Source organism: Sceloporus occidentalis, unplaced genomic scaffold (genome assembly GCF_023333645.1).
Source record: "Sceloporus occidentalis isolate IW3139 unplaced genomic scaffold, rSceOcc1.0.p SCAF_40, whole genome shotgun sequence".
NCBI classification, from domain to species: Eukaryota; Metazoa; Chordata; class Lepidosauria; order Squamata; family Phrynosomatidae; genus Sceloporus; species Sceloporus occidentalis.
Genome location: NW_028317020.1, coordinates 4995657 through 5017993, shown reverse-complemented (window position 1 = coordinate 5017993; position 22337 = coordinate 4995657). Strand labels below are relative to the sequence as shown.

General features: G+C 35.7%; 1 protein-coding gene across 1 annotated transcript in view; it reads left to right on the top strand.

Annotated features, from left to right (window-relative positions):
• The window catches only part of LOC149290243 (tetratricopeptide repeat protein 28-like), a 239640-nt gene that overhangs the window by 120492 nt on the left and 96811 nt on the right, over positions 1 to 22337 (top strand). Inside the window, exon 6 of the mRNA XM_089489458.1 lies at positions 15128 to 15635. Coding sequence (XP_089345584.1) covers positions 15128 to 15635 — 508 coding nt within the window. The remainder of the gene's footprint in view (positions 1 to 15127; positions 15636 to 22337) is intronic.

Genomic DNA, 22337 nt, shown 5'->3' with positions numbered 1-22337 from the left:
CGTATCTTATTTTTATTTTAAATGTTGTATGTATTGGAACATGGCATTAGTGTGATCGTGTACACGTGTATTATAGAATATAAAATGTGTGCATGTCAGTCTGTACCCCTGTCTGACACCGTCTGTGTATGATTTGTGTGGTTGTGTTAACACATACTGTGCTCTTGGCTGTCATAATTTAATGCCCATTGAATCTGACTTCTGCATGTCTAGAACTAGAGTACCAGACATAATAAATTTTGCTTTAGCGAACTCCTCCATCTACAATTATTTAAAAAAATAGTAATAATAAGAAAAACAGATATGTGGAGTTTCCAAGATATTAAACAATGCGCGACACAAAGAATCCGTTTAGATGCTTTTATATAATGGAGTTTAACATCTATCAGTGATATGATTGAGTAACTGATCCAAAGATAACGTTAATCTTAATATAGGAGGACGGTAAATGATTTGAGAAGAAAGAGGGAATGGTTTTAACAAACAGACAATTTTAGAGTTGGTGGCAAACTGTCAGCTTGATAAATGGAAACTCTGGAGTATGCTGCTTAGTTCTACTATGTGTGAGAAGTACAAGTGATAACTCATGGAGTCTCACAACAGGGGAACCTGCTGTCGCCATTAAAATATTTCATTGGTTTCCACACATCTTGAATCTGAAAGCAACACTTTTATCCCTGGAAATGCCTGTTTTGCAGAATGCAGTTCTTGTTTTTGTTAGTAGCTAGTCTTTTATTAACATGTGCAGATCTTACACATCAGAGCTTAGCAGACGTTGACACTTTGGCTGGTGTCAGACTATGTCCTCCATGCTCAGCCACCATGCCAAAGCTGGTCAAATTAAGACTTCCTGGAGTAGAGGTGGTGAAATGTTGAAAATTTCTTGAAAAAGCAGGCGTTCACACATTTTACAAGTCACATCTTGTCACATATATGTCATGCATGAAATCAATAATAGTGTCCCCAAGGTTTGCCGAGTTCTACTCTGAAGTCACTGAGATGTGCATGCACAGTGGGTGGACAACATTGAAGAGGTGTAGAGTGTAGAGGTACTACTTAATGAAAAATGGTGGTTGGACATCCCGGACAGGAAACTTCTGCCATCTGATCTCATCTGCTTTCGAGTAAAGTAATCTTGTTTAATAAAAAAAAAAACAGAATAAAATTGCTGCTTATTGCTAGTTTTGCTGTCCAAGTAAGCACACAGCAAGTTATGCAGGCTACGTAGGCAAATCACATCCTTCTATAAAGTTCTATTAAATCAGATTTATCTCTCCCTATCGAGAGTATTTGTTACAGTTTGCAAATGAATGAAGATGAATAATATATTTATCACTGTTTGTCCATATGTTCGTTTGACATATTAACTTCTGGCCTCTTAAAGGATTATGAAAAGCCCTGCAAATATATGAGACTCCCAAGTCACTCTGTTTAAACACATCTAGTTGACAGTTATATTTGTACACGCAAAGTATGTGTATGTACTGTAGCCTTTCAAATGTCTTCTGGAAGCACCATTTCATAAAAAAAAGAAAAAAATACCACTGTGTTTTATTCAAAGGACAACATGTTTAAAGGTCATTCTCTGTATAAATAAATATTAATTAAAATATAAAAACACATCTTGCATGAATGCTCCTGAGTTTCCATTGGCCTTACCTTTTAATGCCAGAAAGAAGTACAGCTTTGAGGTTGATGATAACAGGTCAGGAGATTAACGGCCAGCAGGAGATTAACGGCCAGCCCTAAACCCTTAATTTCATGTTAGTGGGGGTAATTTTTTTACATTTTTTTTGGCATTGGCCATGCTGATAATTTTTAGGAATCTATTTTCCAAATCACATTAGTAGCAGTTTATGGATCTTGCTTCTGAAGATCACTCAACCCATAATGGACCCTGTCCCTGAAACTGTAACGTTTTCTATCATCATCTTTTCCATCACGCTACAAAGTTAGCCCCTTCAAGGCAGTTTTTTTAATTTTTTTTCACTAAATAGTCACTGACAGGTTAATCTAACTTCTGATAGAGGCACAAACAACTATGTATCATGGTCTGTCAAAACTTCATTACATTAATTTCTGTTTTCACGTTGAATGAAAATCATGAATGGCTTCTGTAATAAGGATTCTGCTTTGATCGACAGACATGTCAGAGCCTTATAATATAGTTACTTTTGCAGGAGTGAATCTGGAGTTGTAAAGGGAATTAGAAGTGACATTTTATATATGATCCAATGTAAATTAATGTATAACAATAAAAATATATTTTATTATGTTAACCTGGTTTGTATGCTTGAAAAGCTGCCAGAAAAAAAACATTTATGTATAGTATTCTCTGTAGTGCCAAAAGGATACTGATGGCTCCCATTAGAAAGCAAGTCACTTTTAATCATTATATTATAATATATATAATATATAAATATAGTATGTATATTACTGTATACTGTGTATATATATATATATATATATATATATATATATATATATATATATATATATATATATAAAACACTTTCAAAAAGATGGTCAGCACTCCAGGTCTTTAAATAGACAATTTCATTTTATTCAAAGTCAAGTCGACGTTTCAGTCATTACTGACTTTCATCAGGACATACCTGAAAGTCAGTAATGACTGAAACGTCGACTTGACTTTGAATAAAATGAAATTGTCTATTTAAAGACCTGGAGTGCTGACCATCTTTTTGAAAGTGTTTTACATGGAAACTGCTGGTTACTAGCACCGGGCTTGGAATATTTGGAGTGGTGTGCAATGGACTCTGTGAGTAAAAAAAAATAAATATATATATATATACAATCTCTAAATCAGTGCACTCACATCAAATAGGTTATAAACTCTCATGACTGTAGTCCTTGTTACAGCTACTGTGAATGTCGGCAAGAAATCTGACGACACCAGTTCAATGAGTTGAGTAAGCAAGAGCTTCTTTATTCAAGTGCGCACAGGGGAGAGTCCAGTTCGCAGACTTCTCTCCCCCTCCTTAATTTTCTAACAATATATAGGCAAAGAAGCGCAAACAGTTATTAGCATATTATCTAGCTATCTGTTGGTATATTACTTTGATTTGCTGACGCACACGGTTTAAAAAGGTCAAGAAAAAATAGCCCCCCCCAGACATGTGAAATCTTTACTTACAGAAGGTCAAGAAAGGGACAACTTGTCCTTTGTCGTGGTGGACTCTGATTATTTTGCAACAAGGCACTTAGAGCCAAGAAAACACACGAAAACATACCATACGTACACATTCTTCCAAGACACAAACAAGACATAAGTAAACTAAGAAATGAGGTAGACAGGTGATTGTAGTGTTATCTTATCTGCTATCAGCAGAATAAGCAATGAGGTAAAGATCATTGTGCTGACATCCAGAATCAGCAAAATTCTTCAACTTCCACACTACTTAAAAACACCTTTCTAAGATGACAAAATTGGAGTTTTAGTCACACATATATATATATATATATATATATATATATATATATATATATATATATATATATATATATATATATATATATATATATATATATATATATATATATATATGCCATGGTCAGCATGTATCTGCTCAGAAAGCTTAGGAGGTAGCATGTCATGGATAATAAAAATCATACAAGACTGAACTTGGTAAGCAGCTGTTTGGTAGAGTGGCTTGGTAGTCTGCTAACATGCCATAAATGAAAAAGATGTTGTTTCACATAGAAAGGAGAGGTTGTTTTAAGTTAATGTACATGCCTGGGAACTTCTCAGGGTGGCCAATAGGATCTTATACTTGTCGGTATGGCCTCTTGAGTGGCAGATCAAGTCATGCAGTGTGTAGCCACCGGCTAGACATACATGGCTGCATGCTGCATGAGTATTAAAACGCAATGTGCCGCTGGCAGCCACCAGCCTTAAAGTGCCTGAGCCTGAGTCTGGCGGCAAGACTAGAACTAGACAGCCTTTATTGGCAACAGTGTCCTCAGCCGAGACAATGAAGGAACTGACCTAGGGAGGCAGGGATTCAACTGGAGACTATGGGTCAAACCTGGTGAATTCCCAGGTATGTAAATTACAAAATAAACAATTACATTACACTTAATTTGATGTGTATACACAAGAGCATAAAGACCAAATAAGACGCATTCCTTCTTATGTCTTACATGCTTTTTCTACATTAATATACCTGAAGAAGAGACAAGATTAGATCTAAAAGCTTACAATCTAATTGAGGTCTAAAAGCCAAGAAAACTATCAACACATCTGCAAACATATTTTCATACTGCTAGTACTGCATGTTCTGTAAGAACTATCTCAGCTTAGATGCCACCAGTAAAATTAAAGTATTATGTGCAAGCACTGGCATTGTTCCAGCCTCACAAAACCAGCCTATCCATAACCAGCCGTATCCTTAATAGCCAATCAGAAGCTGCATACATCGCGGAATACCACAGGGGCCATTTTGATTTATATTTTTCATTACCCAGCAAACATAAGGCTAAATTTCTCAGGATCTGGGAGGTCTCTTGGTGTTATGAATGGTATATCTTAGATTCTAAGAGTTTCTATTCAGATAATAACAAGGACAGAGGAAACACAACAATTTTTATTGCTTTAGTCACCACATGCAAACAATTAAATGTCATAAGGGCCCCAAAACCTTACTCTGTTACAAAGTTAACTTTATCTTGCAGTTCCTTCTTACAATAATTTTAGTTATTATATGTAATCATGAACATATGATCAGTGTCACAGAGTCCAGATATTCAGTGGTCATTTTGTATTTTAGATCTCGAGAATTACCCCAATTAGATACTTGGCTGTTTAAGTATTGCTCTGTATATGCTACAGTCAAACTTGTGTTGCCTTTGCCGTGATTTTGTTCTCTCATATATAATATTGTAAGTTTTGAAAATTGACTTGTATCATTGTCAATGTTTTTGGGGTGGAGTGGTAGGTGTACCTACAGATTTCCCAAGGTAGTCAACCTGGAGCTCTCCCTCTTCTGGGGACTGGATTTGTGAAGGGTTGGGACTAACCATGTGTGGGAATGGGGCTGGTCTAGGCAGCCTTTACGTGGCCAAATGCCATGCCTCTACCTGGAGAAAGAAGAAACCGACTCTATGACCTATGAAGTTTCCACATATGCTGATAAATTGAACGCATTTTATTGGAGAAGACTAGAAGAAAACTTTTGGTTTTCAAAAAAGAAAAACAGCTTTTGGATTGTTATACATTGTAGCCAAAAAAAAGAAACTAGGATAGAAAAAGGCCTGCATATAAATGTATCTGCTATCACCATTGTTCCAGTCGCCAAGCAGAATGACAATTGGATTATGTTTCACAACCATGTGTATAGGACCTGAGCCAGAGGGAAATGTTGGCATGAGGCTGAAGCAGGCTGAATTCTTGCATTGGCTGTTCAACATGCCATTGATTTAAGCATGCATAGTAAACAAAACATTATTTCTTACACTTGTAGGACTTGACAGTTTTTTGTCACATCCTTTGTTTGGAAATTGTATAATGTACAATACTTTACACATTGGGAATGTTCCAGAACAAACTGATTGCCATGCCTCAGGTTGAATGTGATTAAGGAAGCTTTTATTTCTTCAGTAGCTCTTTTCCAATATACAAGCAACGTGAGGCAAGTCCTGGACTGCCCCTAGTTTGCAGGGGACAATTCTAACATACATATAGACATACCCACCAAAGCAGGTTAGCCACTTTGCAAGCAGTGGCCAGTGGTTCATGTGTGGAGACTGATCGCCTCCATAGATTTTAGTACATAGCTTTTCCTTAAACCAGCTGACCCTTTCCTTAGTTTCCACTTATCAATTTCAAACACATATAATTATTTTTCCAAGTAAATCTTAGATGGCATGTCTTATCTTGCTTTCCGTGTAATCCTAGACTTTAGGAGGATTTTCATAATATATTGCATGTTACTTAACTTTCTAAATGCTATGGAAGTCTCGCAGGTATTTCAACTTTTAGAACATCAAAACAATGTATTTACCCTGGCAATCAGTGCGGTCACTGCATTTCAAAGATGGAAAAGGATGCTTCATATTACTGTGCAGGAGTTAAATGTGTACTTGTGCAAAATAGCGCATACCAACTTCACTGACCATGTCTTCCTTTAGTAAATAGTCTTTATAAATAGATATTTAATAAATGAGGACATTTGTTTGTTACGAGAATACTCTTAATGGACTATATTTGCATTTGGAGTACAACTTATTTGTTGACAATATAAGAGACTACTTAGAATCAATTTGCAAGCCTATGGAACCCTATATATATATATATATATATATATATATATATATATATATATAGGGTTCCATAGGCTTGTATATATATATATATATATATATATAGAATTGTCATTCTATATATATATATATATATACTGGTAAATACTACCATTTAAAAAAAAATTATCCAACCTTTCTTAAAGACAACTACCATTAGTATGTTTGTACGTTGCGCATTCCAAATAAGTAATACACATTTAAAGTGAAGCTTTTTTTATTCTGATCAATACCTGCCTTCCACAAATATACAATTTTCTGCCTTGAAAATAGACCTGAAAAGAAAATTATAACATGCAATCTAACAACATGTTCCCAAGATTATGCATTTCATCATAAACATTTCCAATTTAATATGAATGCCTTGTGCTTGGAACATAATATTTAACAGCATGCACTGGCAAGTATTGGCATGGTTTCTGATTGGCAGCAGTCTGTATCTACTTAAATCTTTGTTTTATAACTGCAACAGAAAACAAAAAATGGCATGAAAGTTACATAAATGATCAAAATGCCAAGTGGATAATAAGCTAATTGTAAAGTTTAAAACCACCATTTCCTCACTCTGTTTTCCTCACATAAATGCATGTAATGGCATAGTGTTATCTTATAATTAACATTATTATTTTGTTAAAATGTGTCTCTATACACTTTGGTTCCAAACAAACCATACCTGTTCAGTCTTTTTCTAATTGTAGTATCTCAAACTTTGCACCATCCAAAATGCTAACCAAGGCCTGTACCATGGGTTGAATCTGCTGGGCCATCCATACCTGGGAAGATTGGCAACTATCTTGAATGCTTTCCACTTCTGAATAATCCTTCTTGTCATAGAATGTAGGACTTTACATTGTTTGGAAATTACATTATATCCCTTCCCAGCAGCAATTGCTTCTCTAAGATCATGACTATTGTCTTTCCTCCTTGAAACTGTGTTAACACACACCTAAATGCTACAGACCAACAAACTGCAAATAATTTGGCTTTTATAGATGTGGTCACATTTTGCTGAATTAATCAAGGGCATTTGATTAGCAGCACCTGTCTGCTACTGCTACTATGGAAGTAATAAGGGTGTACTTAGTTTTTCACACATGGCTTCTCCATTTTTGCTTTATTTTTGGTGACTGAATGAAGACACAGTGCTTTGTTGTTCATCTGAGGTTGTATTTACCAAATTTTTAGACCTGCTAAGGAACAGATGATTGTTATTATGTCCTGATATGTAAAACCATAAAATTCAAAGAGGGTGTACTTTCTTTTTCACATGACTGTGTCCAAAATATTAAGAGTATTCTTGTAACATAACACATTCTAAGCCCATGCTTCACTGAAAATGTACAAATTCCTGCTGCATCAGTTGCGTTCTTCATGCTGTGATTTCGTTACATTAGCTTTAATTTATTTGTTTTTGAATATATCCCCTTGAGCTATGTACTTAAATATTCATTTTAATATTTTGATATTGATGTGGTTACACGTTAGATGTTATCTGTTTTGTTTGTCAAGCTTACTACACAGCTATTTCATAAAATTGTACACCAAAGCATACATACTTAGAATTCTTTTTTTTTTTTCTAAAAGAATGCACAATCCATAAACTAACCAGTGCTACTTTGTAGCAAAATTCTTTAGCTTATATTAAAACAAGAAAACCTTGTGGACTTTTCACCTTACTTACACAATTAAAGAGTACAAGCACAATTTATTACATGGATTCTCAACACCTGTATACAAAATATTTAGGATTATTAGTATTAATTTTCTTGCGCTATATGTGGGGACTGTCATCTTACTACTGTATCACATGTTTGAAAGTACTAATTACTCAGATATTTGTAAAAATTGCTTTATAGAAATATGTAGATTTATGTAATCTCTACTACTAGAAACGTGTGCAGTCTGCAAATAATGCTGGTATTGGAAGTGGGTGAATTCCTGCTTGGGCTGCTTGACAGTATAGTTCCATACCTCTCAACATTTCAATTAGCCAGAGGGCAACTTTTGTTTTAGGGAGTAGGATGAGAGGGATGGATAGAGAGAATGGCTTTTATCATATTTGTACACATAGTAAAGTGTATTTTTCTTACACAATGTAATATATAAACACCTCTGTTTTTATAGATATAAATCTGAACTTAAAAATTGATAATTAAGCAAAAAATAGCATTAACATACTTAGCAGGTGATTTTTATTGTTGGATTCAGTTACCACATCCCAGTGTGACAGTCTGTTTACTAAAGGTCAAGTTATCTGTTGAGTTAATTTGGGGAAACTAGAAATATTTATTAAAACACAAATACCTCATTGATCCTTGTTTAAACGAATCCCCAAACAATATAAAATATACAGTATATATACAGTATATACAGAACAAAGTTACCAAGGACCAACTAAACCTACCGTGAACCTATTCTGCAATGACTATTATATGTCTCTCTTGGGTGATATGAATAGACTATGGTGACCTATTATAGCCGCAGTCATTACTGAATGTTTTTTCAGGGAACAAAATAAAGATTTTGAAGTCATTATGGTATATAGCCCTAATTATCTTATACAGTGACAGTAGGTCATTGAATGTCATTGGACACAAGAAATAAAATGGGACTCCTCTGACTTTATTAGGAAGACAATGGTCCACCTCAACAAATATGTCATGGTCACAGTCCTATAGTATATTTTCTTTTTATTCAGCCTGAAACAGGAGGTCATCTCCAGTCCAAAAAATATTACCTGCCAATGAGAGACATAAAAAGTCGGCAAGCAAAAGATTAAGTTGAACTTGGGATGTCACGGCAATGCTCACTTATTTATTGGCCAAGATGCTCTGCGACAGACTTCTTTGGACCTTGGAATAATATAAGCAGGGGCTGCTAGACTGTAGATGGGAGTAGAAATAGGTTACTTTGTAAGTTTAGGCAAAATGTTAGAAAACGGACAATATGCAAAAATAAGGATACTTCTTCCTGACACAATGATTTAAGTGAGTGGCTTTTTTTAAATTTTAGAACTTTGGAATAACTTTGGAATAAGATATGTCATTTTTTACCAAAAAAAGATTCACAGAAACAAAAGTTAACTAGCAAACAGGGTTTATTCTGAAAGCATAATGGGTGAATTTTAAGGCGATGAAACATACACAAAGCAAGAAACAACAGACAATATAAGTTATGTTTGGACCTTTATAAGGCAGACTTGCCGTTTAACTCAATCCATGGACGTCCACTATGCTTCACACCACTGTTTAACCCAGCCTGTGTAGATCTTTGTTGGTTTCTATAGAAGACTTTTGGCCAACCCGATGAAGCACTTGCCATTGATTGTGAAGTGTATGGGAACCCTAATGAGTTAGCTACTTAATTGAGCCAAATTCAGTAAATAGAAATTTTAGAAGAATTACACCTTTATTTAACAGACTCCCAACCTCACTGCTTTGTGACCCATGTACAGCACGATAAAGTCCAATGGACATTGGATATTTATGCGCTACATAGCTAAAGTCTACGTTTTGTTCTCACATATAAACAGTTAATTACAAAGGTTCCATAAATGGCTTTCTGGAAGCATTGAAATGTCACATTGTGATCATTACAATTCATTTAGACCAAGTCTGTTCTATTTAAAGTTACATGCATCTTTCTGTTTTACACATTTCTGGTTTAATTGCTTTCTTCATTGACACCGAGGTTAACCAAATTGCTCTCATGAATTATTCATGGACTACACTGATTATTATGGCATAATTTTGCCACTAAAAATACAAACCAAGTGAAGCGGAAATGTATGCTCTTAGCCGTCTTTGACAGTCTGCAATTCATTTGGAAGTTTTCTTGCATGTTTTTTTTTTTATTTTTTGCTCTAATAATCTCCATCTCCTTGGGAATCCCATATACAGTATATGGATAATCCATATGTAGAAGATGAATTGCTCTAAGGGACCCTTCAAGGTATCATTTTGAAAGCTGTATGTGTCTATCCAAATAACTAAAATGATGTGATTTCTATTAGCAAGGGTCTCTAGACATAAGGCACATGTATTCCATAAAAAAAGGTTAAAAGAATGAATGCAGGAGTTGAGGACTGCCATTTGAATCAGGTTTAAAAGTTTTTTTAGTATAAAATAACATTTAGCAATATGCATAAACATGACTGCTTACTGATGTAATCTCATCCCCATTGTAATAGAATATTTGATACTACCCCAGCAAAAAAGCATTCAAGGGCCTTATGTGTGAATATGTCTTTTTAAACTTTTTTATTTAATGCATCCTTTTTCTATAGCTGCTGGAAGAGGGTAGGTAGCGCAATGAAACCGTTGGAAGATAGAGAAGTAAGATATTTTGTGGCTTAGATGTCTTTGCTTTTATTTCTCCATTCTAGGACTCATTGATGGTGTAAATTTATGAAGACGTATCTCAGTATACTCAGGAAATGTTAAGGTGGTCTGTGGATTAAAGAAATGTGAAAAGAGCCAGCTGCCCATGGACCAAGTATTCCTCAGGGACCTTAGTTGGTCTTCTATATGTCCCGCAGTTACCGTGTTTTGGTTTTACTTCCCCTGAGAATTTTACCTGTCAAAGGCTAGAAGAAAAATTTGAGGTGGGATAAAGAGAAGAGCTGATAAACTGGATGAGGGCTGAGATAGGTTGGCATTTGGAGATATTTTAGGGGTGTTTATGCCTACTAGCAGAAGCTAGGGACCATTCAGAAAAAAAAGTCAGTCATGCTGGCAAGGCAGATTGGGAAGGGAGCAAGGATCAAGAGATATATCATTTTGAGGTAGAAAGTTAAAGCTATCATGGTAGCTATGGGCTGCTATGCAGTTCATCTTTAAACTCTTTAAGCGTGAAAAGAAGGGTTTATGTCCAGCTGGCCAAATGGTGATGTAGCTAATGCCAGGTTACCATGGTCAATACAGGAGATTTTTTGTTATAATTTGTGCGGTTTTATAAATGGACAGCGTTAATGCTCATGTGTTCTCTATTTCTCGATGACCTAACAGATAAAACTAAAAGAAACAAATGTGTGTTTTATAACTGCTCCATTTCAGACATCAAACATTGTCTTTTGTGGATTATATTCCATGTTTAAACCATCTAATCCATGCATACATATTTTCTTTTAATATTGTTATCACAATTTTAATTGTATGCAAAATTATTATGATTAAGTGTCAAATACTGCCTAATTTGGATAATGGCTTTTAAATTGTGTCTTATACTTACCTGTAAGGTCATCACCATGTGATAGCTGGTATGCGTTAATTAATTCTAATAATAGTTAGTCTACTAATTAATGTATTTTAAGCAGTCATATACTTGCCATTATTTCTGGTTAGTTAATCAACTGCATAGCGGTATACAGTGTGGGTCTCTGTTGAGACGCTATGTACACCATGCAAAATGTTTGTAACGGTAATGATCTTAAATTGCATGTATAATTCCATTTATTATTTATTAACATTTTATATTAATATAACACAGTGAGAATTATTAAGAGCAACTCTTCTGGAAGGCGATAAAAGCGGAGATTGCTATTAGTAATGTATTCACCTTGGGCACTGAGCAGCGCCCCTTGCTGTCCTTCTGTGGCCACCCTCCTTCATGTCCCCATCCTCTGTGTCTTAAAGGGTTAAATGTAATGTAATAACAGGGTGGTCACAGGGAATGTATGAATGCCTTGCAGAAAGCCACCAATATTATCTCACATGGCAGCAGCCACTAATGTGTCCAATAATATATTATTATGTATCATAAACCGAACCTTTTCACAGTTTGGATGCACGTTAATGATTATTGTTACGTCCGTAGGAGGCTTGATCCTATAAAACTTGGTTTAAAACATGATTTTTTATTTAAGTTTGTCAGCATCTTAGCTATGTTGAAAATTACCCAGTTATAATTTCGTTTAAATGGAAACCTATCACTTTACCTAAATAAATAAGCAAAAATAATATTGATTTTACAGCCTAATCAGTCATTACAATTTGTCAGCTTTTATGTTGTAATTAAATTGCCTCAGGAAAACCTAGTGTAGTTTCTCAATTTCGAAAGCTGGTAAAGGTATCGCATCTCGCCAACTTCCGTGTCTTAATTAGCTATAAATTGTTTTTTATGGCTAATCTGTTACCACTCCTTCTTGCAACAGAAAGATTGTGCGCTTATTAATCCGCTACTTTCCAGAAGCCTAGCACACTTAGAGTTACACATGAAAAATGGCACTTATTTTCTGTGCCAAGAAGTACATTTATTTATTGTTTGTTCTAAATACTTAGGACTCAGTCATGTGTCTTCTTGCCACATAGTTATTATCCATCGCATCTCTAAATTTACCCTCCCGGAACTAACACTGCATCCCTCATCGTGCGTATTGGAGGGTGTATTCCTTTGAAGTGATCTTATGAACCTCTGTACTATAGCGGGGTTATGTGACCCTCACCCCATTATCATGCACCTTCCGTGTACCCGCTTTGCCTGCCTCAGTGCGCCTCTCTGGCTAAGCAGAGGGCCCGGCTTGCCTGCTTTCTTACAACAGGGAGACTAGGCCCCACTCGACCGGCCAGGCCTGGTAAACCAGTACCGGGCGTACCCCCTGATGGCGGCCTTGCCTAAGACTAGAGAGTGCAGTTGATGTTTTGCCTTTTATATAAAGAATATACATTTCTGTTGTGTAATGTTGATTGAAAGTCATATCACACTGGCTTATATTTAAAATATGTCGTCAAATAATTTCTCTTTATTTTTCTTGGAACATTTTCATTGCTTCTACATAAAAATGCATAATTTCTACTACTTCAATTTAATTTAGGTGTTTAATTTTTATTGTTGCCCATGAAAGAGCAGAGATAAGCTCCTCACACGGCCACTGATTAAGGGTGTAATAAAACATATTTCGGCAAGAATTATTACCTTTTATTAATACTCGTTGGACTTTACTTATCATACTCCACAATCCTGCTCTAAGGGGTTCATTGATGATCCACAAGTTCCAGGATACATCTTTTGCTGACATTTTTGCAGCCTTGCAACACTTAATTTTAATCCTTTACTGAAATCATAGTTGTCCATTAACGTGTAACAAGGACTACAGTGTGTCACAGGGAACTGCGGTATAAATCAGAAGAAATTCATTACTCTCCATGGAAAGGGAATTCAACAATATATTAACAGAAATGCTACAATTGTCAACATGATAGCATGATCATAGTTGAAGATAAGCAACACAATATTTGGGAAGGTTGTAACATAGCTTAGTCATACAATTACTGTATTGTCTACAGTGAAGAAAATGGGTCATGTCTAATCTAAGTTCTAAGTTAAAATACTGGCATGTTAACTGCCCGTGGGGTGTCTAATTTTAACAAATGCCAAATCCTCTAGATTGTAAGATCGTTTGAGCAGGGCCCTCCTCACCTGTTGTCTCTGTTAGTCAATTTGGTATGGTACATACTATTTGTTTTGTCCTGTCTACCCATTGTACAGCGCTACGGAATTTGATGGCGCTATATAAAACAATAAAAAATAATAATAATAATAATAATGTACACAATCTGTAGTGTCTGTGGCAACTTGGTTAGGAAAAGCATTGGTCGGCAAAAAAGCAAAAAATGGCTGAAGCAGTCACGATGGCTAGTGTTTATTGGTCAGTGCTGATAACCTTTTTTTTCCAAAGAGATTTAAGGTCCACAGCATATATATCGATGTTGATCCAGTATTTAGTGAGTTACTGTATATGAGTTGCATTTGGCAGTATTAGCTACAGATTGTAAGAAGGTCATATCATTTAATATATATATGTGTGTGTTTTTATGTATTTCTTTTATTCCCAGTAGTTTGCTATGAAACATTAGACCTTTATTCGTCTTGTGTTAGCATGAAGTAAATGCTTCATGAATTTGAATATTTTACAGTTTTAAGTTGCTTTTATATTTATAACATCATAAAAGCCTATAATTCTAAAGTGTATGTTCCATTAACCACCAGGTCATATTTATTCAACTGTTTCATCCAATAAAAAGTGATAGGATACTTATTGGCATATTTCTAGTGTATTACAGCACTTACGCTGCAGCTGCACTCCCCTAGCCCATTTTTAGGGACATGTTCTTGGCTGGTTTGCATGAAACAAAAATGTCTTCCCCAAGAAGTAAAGGCAAGCCAGGCCAACCTAGTGGTGAAATGATAACCTTGTAGAGACAAACTGATTTCATGTAAAGATACAAAGCTGATTACTTTTACCAAACATTAGTTTCAGTTAAATTGAATTGCTTTGGTTTTGTGCAGGGTCTTGCCGAAAATGCAAAGTACATAAGAACCGTTTGGCCCATCTAGTTTGCCCATCATCGCTGTTCGGTCTTTGTCGGTCTTTGGTCCTGTTTAATATTCAGCATAGTCACTTGCCCAACCTTTTTGTATTAACGTCAGTCACTTCTACTGGGAGACTGTTCCGTTTATCAACCACCCTCTCACTGAAGTTGTGACCGCTGGTCCTAGCATGTCTTCTCCTTTGAAATATTCTTCTTTCTGCTACTGTTTTACATGTCTTCTTATATCTTTTTTTCTAACCGAAGTCCCTTTCTTTTACCTTCATCTGTAAAACTGAACAAAATTACCCATTGAGGCAGTCAACTAGACCTTTATCAAGTCTCCATTAGTAAATACTAAGTCTACCAATGCATCCTTTTTTTTTGCTAGCCTTGATGTTAAGGGTACTTGGAGGGGAGCTTTTAATGGTGTTATTGCTTGGAAAGAGGTTAGGAAGTAAAGCTGTACTTGTCATGTTTAAATGTGATTCTTATCTCCACAGGCAGCATCATCTGCATTAAGCAGTTTGGGCCATGTATATACAGCTATTGGCGACTACCCCAACGCGTTGGCCAGCCACAAACAATGTGTTCTCCTGGCTAAGCAATCCAAAGATGAACTGTCTGAAGCAAGAGAGTTAGGCAATATGGGTGCAGTCTATATTGCCATGGGGGACTTTGAAAATGCAGTTCATTCTCATGAACAACACTTAAAAATTGCAAAGGAACTAGGAAATAAACGGGAGGAAGCTCGAGCATATAGCAACCTTGGCAGTGCCTTTCACTACAGACGGAACTTTGACAAGGCAATGTCTTACCACAACCATGTCCTCGAACTTGCCCAGGAATTATCAGACAAGTCGATAGAGATGCGAGCCTTTGCAGGATTAGGACATGCAGCACGATGTATGCAAGACTTGGAGAGGGCTAAACAGTACCACGAACAACAGCTATGCATTGCAGAAACTCTCAAGGACCGAGCAGCTGAGGGAAGAGCTTCTTCAAACTTGGGTGAGTGTCACAGCTTACTTGTGAATTTCTGAAGGCTCTAACAGCCCAACTTCTTGTGCAGGGCTGTAATTAGGGTTCTTGATAGATGTCACCCCGTGATCACATCACATTAACTTCTGCAAGCAGATGGGGCCCTTGGCCATTGCTGCTTGGTGGCTCAAGGGCTCCTTTCACCTGTGGGGAGCCTAGGAAAGCTGCCCCTTTTTACCCTATAGAAATTTTAGCCCTGTTCTAGGATCTGTTTGTACTCGGAAAAATCATAAATGTTTTTAGCTTTTAGCTTTTGCTTTTTAAATTTAGAAAACAATTTATACTTCACAATGGCTCAGATAATTATAAAACAAAATATGAATAGTAATTTTAGATCTGTTATGGTTTAGTATATTAAATGTATGCCCCCATTGTTATTTTTTAATGTTCCTAGATCTAAATACATGACTGAGATAAAAGCTATGAATAAAATATGGGATTTAAAATATAATATATAAAATATGGGATTTAAGGTACACTAGATTATTTCCTGTTTTTTTTAATTAGTTTAGTTTTAATTTACTAGGTTTGGGAGCATAAAGCAGTCTACTGCTTAGCTGAATGAACCTAGTTATATTGTGGCCTGGCTGAACGCTAAAAGGTTTACACACATATATATATATATATATATATATATATATATATACACACACTGCTGGATAATATCCATGAATTATGTATCTATTGTAAATCCCTCGTTATAAAGGACCTTATATTGCCACACACAATGCCCCTTTCCCAATTCATAGAATTCTCTTCTGGCACCGTTTCGTAGAATTATGCAGATATTATGCTTTCTTGTATTTACTGTGGTTGACTAGGATTAGCCTTTTAAAATCTCTTTTGCTGACAAAGTTAAATTCAAACAGCCCAGATTTCATTAAAATATTTGCACAACTGGATGAGTTCAGAATATCTATCGCGTAACAGAATGTCCTCTCTGCCATGCATTCTGCATGCATAGCTTTACAAATAAGTTACAAATGAGAATTTTATTAAATTGATTTCAAGTGTGCTACACATTATTTGGTTTTGCTACATGCTATCGATCAAACGACGCACTGAAATTTTTGTGAAGTCTCGGAATATTAGTTACATAAGGATTTCTTTTTTCACATTAGTATTTATTTTCCCATTTTTTTATTTTTCACAGCTAAACATTCGGGCATGTGAAGATCATTTTTTTAAATATTTTATATTATTTTATTATATATATATATATATATATATAATTATATACTTTTTTATCATTTGGCAGTTAACACAAGTTCAGATAAAAAATCTTGGCACCTTCATCTTATTTATTTAATTTTTTTTGATAAAGGGTTTTGTTGCATTTGAGGACAAAGCTTATATTAGACTTTAAATTCTAAATTTCTATTAACAGCGTCATGTGAAATCAAGCACACAAATGCATACCCGAAAAAACTGTGCGTGTTTAGCCCAAAAATACATAACATGCGAGTTGGGAAAATATTAATATTAGTATTGTAAATATTAGTATTATTGAACGTAATTTGAGTTCATCCTAGCAGCACATATTAAAAAGGCACTGTTTTCTAATATTCCATTATGACATTAGTTATCCCTAGGTCCCCATGCTGTTCTTCTTACAATATAAATACTTTCCTCAACCGTTGGCAGTTTTATTAAAACCCTTCAACTGACTTAATGAATGTAAAGCAACACATCAAAGAAGGAGTGAACAAAATTAGCTTAGACGTCATCATAATACATTAAAACTGTTACCGACAAAAATCAGTGCTTTTATGTGCAAACAGACCCTTTTCCTGCCATGAACTCTCGCCTTAAGGTCATAGTCAAAGTCATGATGTCATGACCCCTATTTGCGGTCATGTAACTGAGAGGAATAGTTCAGACAAGTGGTAAGTGTTACCATCCCATTATACAGCGCTGCGGAATATGATAGCACTATATAAAAGAATAAATAATAATATCATGCTGAGAACGTACCACAAGACAAGTTACTGTTACTAATATGAACTCTGCATTCATGGGTAGCTAGTATGTATTTTTGAAAAATAATAATTAATGAGAAATGATAAAACAAGCGTATATGTGATTGAGGTGTGTAAGGAAACACATACTTTCTAGGGCTTAGCATGAGATTTTTTAACAACGTCATTACTACCCTCACCCCCCAAATTCTTCTCACAATGGCTAAACTAATATACATCCACCTTAAACTGCTGTGACCTGTACATTATCAGTCCCTATCATGTACCTTAACCCCTATACTGCTGCCCATGTCTCGCTTGACAAATGGAAGTTAATACTGTCCTTAAAATGGAATGTATTTTTTTATATTGCAATGCTTAGTTATTTTTTTATTATTTTATTTACACTACTGGACTAACATTATATATATATATATATATATATATATATATAATATGCACACTCTGGTCTTTATAACAATAGATTACATGTAACTGTTAAAGAAAAATATTAATTAGATGTGTCCAAGAGAAGATATTACAGTTCAGGATCCGTATTCACATAATTCTTAAGTGTTAGAGCCGTCCAACTCCAGTTCTCTGGAGTCATTAAAAGGCAGGGAATTCAGGTCAATACACAATTAAACATATTGTTTAGTAGCGTGTGCGGCAAACTTAACCAGATAATTATATGGTAATTAGAAAAGATCTCAAATCCTGGCAGGTAATCCCCTGGGTGCTGCGTTAGATTTTACAGAATTAGATGATTCCTTTTTCTGGGAGTACGGTATTATTTTTTTCTTCTTTTTTATCTAAAGCATTTACCTTAATGATATCGATCAAGAACGCAGTCATATTTGCTTGGCTTCAATGGAGTCATTTTACAGTGTAAGAAAGTTCAATAGGTCAGTGAACACATCTACTTTGTAAATGTGCCTTTTACAAAGATGATATAAAGTTGCTGATATCTGCAAAGTTCATCTATGATAGATCATAACATAGGCATCAGCTTAATTAATAAGGGCTCCAGTAATTTAACTAATTCCCATGTGCCTTACAGACCTCTTACCCCTAACCGACTTTAGTGTTTTGTTTGGAGTTTTCTTTAACTGAACTACTGGATGGTTTAAAAAAAAGTACCAAATGTATAGGGTAGCCATTATCATTATTATAAGGGTCGGTTCTCCTTTAAGCAGGTTTTAGTTATTCTTAGCTGCAAAAACAGCATATTTCTAAATGTCATGAAGCCACATTTTTTTCTCTTAAATGTTTCAAATCCACATTTTTTATTTTTTTTTAATACTGACTCACGCTGCACTTTCCATGGATTTGTTTGATTTAAAAACAAAGTCTCTTTATACAAAGTGCGTATGAAAACAATTTGCCAGAGACAGACAAATACTCAACAAAGGACTATAATGAAACCTAAGTACAATTACTGGAATAAGTAGTCCTTTAGGCCTGTGGTCAGCGAGTCACTGCACCTTTAACTAGGCGGTATGGAGTGGTTCTTAAGTAGACGTCAATGTGGTCATCCACTGCATATTTTAAGCATAAATCTGAGATAGCCACATATAGATGGTATTAAACAAATACAGGAGGTCAAGATGCACTAGAAAGGGAGGGTCAGCAAGATTTGGCTACCAGGGGCAAAACATGCCAGATAGCCATGTCCCAAAGTGTCCCCAAGCAGACAACTTAGACTATCCAGTATTGTCTACAGTCGCCAATGCAAATTGCATATAACCCTCTGAGCAGAACTGCAAAAGGACCAAGTCAGGATGTAACTGGTTCCTAATAAATGTGGAATTGCAACCCAGAAAAAAAGATAAAACATATTCTGGCACCAGCTCATGGCCTTCAAATCAGGAAGACCGGAGGGCAACATTGCCCAGAACCACTATTGTCAGCACTACCCTATGTGCTAGTCCAGATGACACAAAAAGACACACACTGCTTTTTCATAATGCTAATTTTAGGTAAATTTACTATCCACAGATATCTATCTATCTATCTATCTATCTATCTATCTATCGAGAGAGAGAGATCCTTGTTAAAACGTAAGCATAATCTGCATGAGAAAAATACACCAGCCTCTGATGTTAATTAAAAAAACCCATTTTTAATAATGTCAAATTATGTATCTTCGGTACACACATATTGATACATCAGTAGAATGGCAGATATTGCTACTTATCATGCAGAAATCCCATTTATGGCTTTTTAATACCTTCTGCTTTGATACTGTATCTGCTCAAATTTGGGGATTCTTTTCTTAACTAGCGTTTTTTTGCATTTTCCTTTACGCATATGGTACCAGTCTACCGCTTTGTCAAAACAGCGACAATCTAGTTACATTTCAGCGATTCGTTTGGAATGAATGCTTAAAATGAATTTTTATGAGCATTGAAGAAATATCCTATAAAAGGGGAAAAAAATCAGCACAGCTGCTGAAGCAGTCTAGGGAGAGGTAATATGCCGTGTGATTCAAAATTCTGTACAAAATACCCTAGGTGACTGCTGCCAGTATCTAGACCTTTTGCAACAAAGATGTCTGGATCTCAACCAGAAGACCCACGCTGTCTACATTCAGTAGGCAGATGGCATTAGATGAGCTGGCTTGTAAAATTACATTACACGGCTTGACTGTATCGGAGTGGTAAATATGTAATTATTAGCGATTATTAGGTCTAATCACCACATGCAATAAATGCATCAGAGAATTGGGAAAATTTTGTAACAATACATTTTTTTTAAAAAGTCTGACTGCATAATCTGAGTTATTGTTAAAGGGACACTTTAGCCATAATAAGCACTTTAATGCCTATGGTAGCTGTATGGTCTTTTTAAAATTTCACAGTCCCCCCCCCCTCTCCATGCAAGGGACACTCCAGCCAACATCTGCATGTTAATGCATATGGTAGGTCATTTGACCCTTTAAATTGAATGGTCTGTTTTGCAAATGCATTTGCCTCTCTTTCTTACCTGCCATCTAAATGCCCTGCAGGAGACACCTTCACCTCCAGTTTGCCCCAGTGCTGGATCTGGGAATGCTGTGTGCTGGGGTGTGTATTTTTGTGCATGTGTGCAGAGGGTTCCCTTTGATTTCAATGGGTTCGCTTTCCTGCCACTGATTGACAGCTTCATGCAGCCAATCAGTGGCAAGAACAGTCAGACTATGGACAAGGTGGACAGTTTTGGAAGAATGAATACTAAAGTACTTGTATTTGTGTTTCTCTATAGCGTGGGTGTCGAGGACATTATATTGTCTCTTCAAAGATTAAAACGTGCTAGAGGTAAAAGAATTGCTTATCAACAGAGAGCTAAAAGAGTTTTATTGTTACAAAACGTTGTAGACTTCTAGTTTGCCAGACAGTAGTGAAGCGTGTGTCACAGCATTTGAGCATCATTAAATTCTGTTTCAAAATGACCCATATTTTGTATGTCTTGCATGTCAGTCATGGAATTGTTGTGGAGATATTTGGTTCAATAGTAAGGTGTTTCAGCTCAGGGAAGCTGAGATCCAGAATGAAAAGTGGCAGAACTGTCAGAACAGTTTCAATTGATCTACCTGTCTTCTGTATTCACATTTGCAAAGGCTGTCTACAACTTCCACGGAATGGACAGTAACGTAACAGTAGAGTAAATTGGGGAGAATTAATCATGCCGCTACTGAAAACAGAATAGCCGTAATATACACATACAATGAGATTCAAATACAAGTATTAACCTGCAGATATAGGGTATTTAAACAAAGTTAGAGAAGCAAACTGTATAATGTATTTTTTGAGAAGAAACAGAATACCCCCCCAGATGCCGTGGGCCACAGTATACTAAATGGGTTCTCTCGTGCAGTGTACTTGAAGTCTGGGTGTAATGGAAAAGACGGCTAATTTGGTGCCCTCCTTATGTCCCTGGCACCCCTAGTGTTTTGGTTCTCAGGTGGGGTTAGTGTGGGTAATAATGGTTAATCCTTGGTAGTGGAAGAATCTGGTGAGATTTCTTGATCCAGGTGACTTTAGTGCTAATTTTAAAAAAAATTTATATATATATATATATATATATATTTACTAGAACAATATGTGCTTTTATGAAAAGTTTTACTGTAAATAATATAACAATTTTGCAATCTGAATGTTTGCATATACCGGTGTTTGAGAAAAATTTTTCTTTATTGCAGTCATACCTCTAGCTGTGAATGAGCATGCCTGCCAGGGTAAAAATTGGCAGGTGAATTTGATGCACAGTTTCCCATTAAACATCAATATCTGTGTTTTCTGGACATTAAATGTGTGAAACGAAAAAAATCTCTCTAAAATGTTATTTTGATCAAGCAAATCAAGGCTTGTAAACAGCCCAAATAAAATAAACTTTAATGTTTTCCTGGGCTGTTCAAATAAAAATTTTAAGGCAGCAAAATCCATGGGAGAAATCTGACAATATGGGTTCAGTTCTTTCTTTCTATGTGCATTACCTTAGTTAGTAAACCCCCTATATTTAAAAAAAAAAAGGATTTACCTAGATGTGTGTTTAAAATGATCCAAATGTTAGGATAGATGACACTTATGTAAAATTAAATGTTTTAACTCACCAACATCAGTGAGCATTATGGAAGACCAGGCGAGTGTCTCCAGCAGAACATGCACGCTTATAGTCTACCTTTGGAACATCTCCTTTTTCTCATGGCCGTGATCATGCCGGATTTTAGTAACAA